The sequence below is a fragment of the Sinocyclocheilus rhinocerous genome, unplaced genomic scaffold (assembly GCF_001515625.1).
Source record: "Sinocyclocheilus rhinocerous isolate Xijiao unplaced genomic scaffold, SAMN03320098_v1.1 scaffold263, whole genome shotgun sequence".
Classification (NCBI taxonomy): Eukaryota; Metazoa; Chordata; class Actinopteri; order Cypriniformes; family Cyprinidae; genus Sinocyclocheilus; species Sinocyclocheilus rhinocerous.
Genome location: NW_015645086.1, coordinates 1499224 through 1505704, shown reverse-complemented (window position 1 = coordinate 1505704; position 6481 = coordinate 1499224). Strand labels below are relative to the sequence as shown.

Below are 6481 nucleotides of genomic sequence, written 5' to 3'. Positions count from 1 at the left end.
TTTACTCTCTACCTAGGTCTCCAAGCTTTTTAAGTATAAGGACTCCTTGGTTTATAGCGAGATGGAGAAACATATTGTACAAACTGAGTGCTGAATTTTAAGCCTATTGTATTTTGATGTGCATTGTTACTGTATATTCTGTATATCTTTTAATTTGAATTTTAATTCAAATATATTTTTATGAGAGATACAATGAAACTTTATCTTATATATAGCTTTGGTTGAAATAATTTGTTTTGTTTTATTTATATTTTCTTTTTTTTTTTCACTTCTGATCTATACAATATTACAGTATACCAATATGTATATCAGTGTATGCAAAAGAATGTTGAACGTCCACACAATCATCAAGACAATTTACTGTCTACTTCACTGAGTGTGTTTTATATATAGTGATCTTGATCTGGTGACCCTCTTGTACATGTTCTGGTTCTTTCCAGTCATGTGGGACGTGTTCAGGCTTATCAGGATGTGCTTTAACACTGGCTTTAATTGCAGAGGTTGTGCCCTCAAAACCACTGTGTCTTTTAATTGATGCGCTGCTGTATTGTGGAGACACACAGGGTACAAGGTCAAAGGTCACAAGGCACTCTCCACAAGAGCGTGTGTAAGCTTAATACTTCTTTGACTCCTTTACAACCCCTTTACACAGTTTACCTCATTTTCTGATGCATTTTCCTAGTTGTGCTGGAATCAGAAACTGCTAATACTAATAATAATAATGAAAAAAAAGTTTCTATGAACTGGTTAAAAGTTTTTTTTTTATTGTCCTATGTGTCTGTGGCGAACACTGAAATAATTTAGGTTCAGTGTAACAAAATGTCTTGACAGTCAACATTTCATTGTATTTTGCATGACAAATATAGCAAAGCACAGCAAATGTGGGAGTAAACATTTTTCAAGATAAAAGGATGAACATTTTGCACAGAATATTCTATAATAAAACCTCCTGAGTCTTTAGTTTAGGCAATATTTCAGGCAGAATGAAATGCACAAAATAAAAATGCAAAAAGAAAAACTTACAAAAAAAATATCTACATATATGCACAGTGCAAGAACAGAAGAGCATTTTCAAAATAAGACAGTCTCTGGAATCTCTCAACTAAATGTTTCTAAAATAGAAAAAAAAATCTTACAAAAAAATCACATCTCATTTATCAGCAGAGGTGGGTTTTTTTCTCTCAGTAATAATAAATATGTTCGTGGGATTTCAAGTTGGATTGACATTACGTTGTATTGCGGCCCGGACATAATATATTATTAGGAACATGGATTTTGATGTTACACACAAGAAGAAGTGTTTTTTTTATCTCATTTTGGAGGCAAAACAGGATTAGAAAATGTAAAAGATTTGCTCAAGACACCAAAAGTATATTGAAGGACTTGATCATATTTGAGTCATTTCAAGAAGATAATAAGACAATCTTTGTACATTATTGATAACATAATCCCCCTTATGGTGGTAGCTTACATGCGCTAAACGTATTTTTGCATATTAGTGCAAGTAGAAAAATATGGGATTTAACCCATTCAATGTTGAACTTTCTCGTCGATTTCTTTCCCATGGCAGCGCAGACGTCAGTTTTAATCAAATATGTGGTTAAACAGAAATATGTTTTTGTAGATATATTGAAGAGTCAGAACATAATTGTTTTGTTTCATTGTGTCAGTATCATGCTGAGAGGCGTGGAGAGAGGTTACGTGATTGCCCACACAAGCGAACATGTAACCGAAAATTGTGCTGTCAAGATATCAGTTTTGTGACAGGCCATGAATTATTTATTTTTCTTCAGCAGGAATAGTGAAAATGTTACCTAATCCAACCGCAACCATGCAATCCACATTCATTCTAAGGTGCACAAACCCGATTGTTTTTGTTGTTGGGCAAATATTGTTTCATAAAACCAAAAATGAGCTGAACTATTTGCTCATCCAACAATGCATATTCTGTCTTCATTTACTCACCGTCACGTAAACCTGTATGACTTATTTTTTATCCCATCATTGATATAAAACTTGCCGTGATATGTCTTGATGTGCCATATTTGAATATGTGCAAATGTGAACGAGATTTGATAGTTGCAGCAGATTATCAGTGAGTAATGACTTAAATTTCATATTGTATGGTTTGAGAAGACTGTAAAAGAATACCCATGTGAAAAAGAAGTGTGCTTAATTGAATTAAATGTGTACTTGTAGTGTACGTAATATCTTAAAAATGTTAAAATCTAGGTTACACTTTATTTTAAGGTGTCCCTGTTACAGTGTAATTATACATTTAAGTACTGAGTAATATTAAATAATACATGTACTTACTATAGGGTTAGGATTAGGGTTACTTGCATGTAATTATGCATAATTAATTGTTATTATAATAGTAAGTACATGTAACATGTTTAACAAGGACACCTTAAAATAGTGTTACCTAAATCTACTTGTAGATAATAATAAAATAAAAAGCTACTTAAGTGTACTTAAAGAGAATACACTTTCAAGACTTTTTTTAAAAGTGCACTTTGTAATAATGTCAAATTAAAAGTATTACTTTAAAGTACAGTTAAAACCACTGTTTTAATCACTTTTTGTGCTTTAAACTTACTTTACTTTAAAGAAATGCAGATTTTGATGTGTTGACTAACATACTGAAGCACTTGTAAAGTACTAGATTATAATTTTAACTGTAGTGTGTTCGTTGAAATTACATTTAAAGTTAAAAGATTTTAAATGTACAAATGTGTAATTACAAATATATTGAAATTAAAAGTTTCAATAGAAATAACATTAAAGTATATTTTAGTTTACCATAGATGCTCGTAAATATATTCAACAGTACACTTTAACCATATTTCAAAGAAAAGAGAATTATGAAGTTACATATAAAGATGTACTTAAGTCCTACTTAAGTGGGTCAAGAAATACTCTTAAATTCAAATGGATTTAACAGAAATTTAACTACTAAACTAATTGCAAATAACATTCAAATAGTGGCCACTACAAAACATTGCAGTCAGTTGCACTTAAGTATATTCTTTTAAAGTATTGTATTTCCATAATAATTTTTTTTTTTTTTTTAAATATGTTGAAGTGTACTTATTTTTTACAAGGGTATAGACATGTTTTTGTCCTTTTTTGGAGCTTTGCAGTTCTTGGTCACCATTTATTTTTATTGTAAGGAAAGAGCAGCGTGAACATTCTGCTAAACGTCTCAAAAAGTCAGTCATACCGGTTTGAAACACCAGAGCGATGAGTAAATGATGGCATAATTTTCATGTTGGCCAGAACTATAACCTGTCATCACCCTTCATATTAATACTGTAAAGAAGTGGCCGTTCACGCAAAAGCAAACTCCTAAAAAACTTAGGCAAATTCATGGCACATCATACAAACAAACTTTTCGGTTTCCTGTAAAATTGTTTAAAAGTTCCTAAGATTGAACCAGCATTAAGAGGTCACGGGGGGGGGGTGTCCGTTCACCTCCGTGGACACCCTGCGCCTGAACCCCGAGTACTCGCCGATAAATGACCCATCTTCGTCGAACTCAGAGCCATCGTCCTCTGACATCGTAGAGCTGTCCTCACTGCTATCATCCTCTTTGATGTCTGTGAACAATTGCTGGCTGCTCTTCAGCGGCTTCTCATCATTGTCACTGTCAAACAGCAAGAAAAATGAGTCAAATTCAGCTCAGAGTGACTAAGAAGATGATACTAGTGGAGGCTGACAGACAGAGCGGTTGAGGAAGGGTGTAGGTGAAGGATGCAATCACTGCTTTCTGCTAATTACTAACTGCAAAGACTTCAAGGCCTGATGGCAATTCTCAAAACTAGAGAGAGAGAAAATTGCAGAGCGCCGGTCAGGCCAGCCAATGAGAGGACCGACTTAAGACACGCTTTGTGTGCCTGTAGACAAACAGCCTGTCAGGTTACTTTAGTCCCTATAGGAATGATGGGACAAACCAAAATTAGCTACCAATTTGAGAGCAGGCACACTGCCAGCAAGCAGGTGTCTGGAAGGAGACAGGGGGTCACCCCGTAAGCTCCCAATTACTATAAGATGCCAAAACATCTTGGATAGCGATAAAATAAATCCCGACTGAACATTTATTAGGATAAACTGACATTTGTCCTCTTTTCATTTTGGAAATAATAGTCCTGCTGACCACAGGAGAACAATTCAAAGTAGGGATGGCATTGCGTCATCTCTCCGAAATATTTAGAGTTAACAACGTATAGAAATTAGATGTTTTTGCCGATTAATTGGTGCAGATAAAAACTAAAATAACTTTATCAGAACCTGTTGTCATTAAATATCTCTTATGTCCACCAAGGCTGCATTTATTTGATCAAAATACAGTAAAAATAGTAATACTGTGAAATAGTTCTATAATTTAAAATAACTAATTTTAAAATAATTCCATTTTAAAATAAGAAAAAAACATACATAAATCATTCTAATATGCTTATTTGCTGATCAAGAAACATTTCTTATTATTATTCATGTTAAAAAATGGCTTCATATTTTTTGTGAAAATCATGATACATTTACAGTACCATTTAAAAGTTTGGGTCATAAAATTATTTATTTATTTATTTATTTAATAAATACATACATACATAAATGCATACTTGTATTCTGCAAGGATGCATTAAATTGATTTAAAAAGTGACAGTAAACATTTGTTCATCAGAGTCCTGAAAAAAGTATCACTGTTTTCACAAAATTATCAATATTAATAATTGAGCAGCAAATCAGCATATTAGAATGATTTCTGACGGATCATGTGACACTGAAAACTGGAATAATGATGCTGAAAATTCAGCTTTGCATCATACTTGTATTCTGCAAGGATGCATTAAATTGATTTAAAAAGTGACAGTAAACATTTGTTCATCAGAGTCCTGAAAAAAGTATCACTGTTTTCACAAAATTATCAATATTAATAATTGAGCAGCAAATCAGCATATTAGAATGATTTCTGACGGATCATGTGACACTGAAAACTGGAATAATGATGCTGAAAATTCAGCTTTGCATCACAGGAATAAATTACATTTTAAAATATATTACAATAGAAAATAGCAAATAGTTTGTGTGTGTGTGTGTCTATTTCAGTAACTGACAGACTCATTTCGATTTCTTTTCTCAGTTTGGTTATCAGTATTTGCAAAATCCTTTATCAGTCATCCTGTAATATCTATAATATCTTAGTATCCCAGAATTCAATGTACTATATCATGTTACAGTGCATCAAATGAATATCACCAATGGTGTAACACGATAAACCCGCTCTTCTGTTCCCAAAAGTATAATAAATCAGTAGCCTCCTTGTGTAAGCCAGAGTAATGCAGTTTTGAAAGCCTCTGAGGCTACTGTCATACTCCACAGCTGGTACGGGACGCACTTCCCTATCTGGTTTCTTCGGTTAGCAGATGTTTGAGTGTCTGGTGCTGTAACTCCCCAAACAAGGGTAGCGTACAGATCAGACTCCGAGCCTCTGCTGAAGCTGCATTTCTTTCCTGAGGGAGGAATAAAACGGGCATCTCTGTGTCTAAGTGTAATGAGATGGAAACACATTTATGGATTCGAGCTACTCCATTTGCAAGAATACAAGTTAACTGCACGCAGCCCCGCTTTTCGCTCGCCTCTGGTCTGTTTTCCACACAGGTTTTTTTATTGTGCCACTTGTCACTTTGCACCTGGGTGTAACAGTTTCAGGGTCATGATTGGTTGTTGTTTTTCCAACATTAACTACACACCTTTTTTAATCCAACAAATTTCCATCACATTTCCAGTCATTCCTGATGGTTTAAATATACACTACCATTTAAAAGATTATATATATATATATGAGCAATATCACTCGAGTACTCGAGCGATACCGGCTCTATATCAGCATGGCTGTGATTAGGCCAGAGGCACGAGGCCGCAGGCCGAGTGCCGGAGGCAATCACAGCCGCTGATATAGAGCCGGTATCGCTTGAGTACGAGAGTGATATTGCGTTTATACAACAGTTCGACGGAACATGTGTGTAATTAAACAAAAAACAATGGAGTGCCTAATAAAACCCTCTTTTGTGCGGAACTACTTCCTTCCGCCACGGATTCAAAGAGAAAAAAAAATTAACTTAAATGATTTTAGCAAATGGCTGCAATATAACAAAGAGTGAAAAATTTAAGGGGGTCTGAATACTTTCCGTACCCACTGTATATATATATATATATATATGTACTATTGAAAGATCTCTTATGTTCACCATGGCTACATTTGTTTGATTGAAAATACAGTAAAAACAGTAATATTTTGAAATATTGTTATAATTTAAAATAACTATTTTATATTTTAATATTTTGAAATGTAATTTATTCCTGTGATTCAAAGCTGAATTTTCAGCATCATTACTCCAGTCTTCAGTGTCACATGATCCTTCAGAATTTATTCTAATATACTGATTTGATGCTCAAGAAACATTTATTATTTCTTATT

The 6481-nt window shown here is 33.7% G+C and overlaps 1 protein-coding gene across 5 annotated transcripts in view; it reads right to left on the bottom strand.

Moving 5' to 3' along the window:
* Positions 1–3141: 3141 nt before the first annotated feature.
* Positions 3142–6481, bottom strand: part of chl1a (cell adhesion molecule L1-like a) — a 64684-nt gene continuing 61344 nt past the window's right edge. For all 5 annotated transcript variants that reach the window (XM_016509136.1, XM_016509139.1, XM_016509140.1 and 2 more), the window contains one exon: positions 3142–3646. In XM_016509136.1, coding sequence (XP_016364622.1) covers positions 3442–3646 — 205 coding nt within the window. In that variant the 3' untranslated portion in view covers positions 3142–3441. The remainder of the gene's footprint in view (positions 3647–6481) is intronic.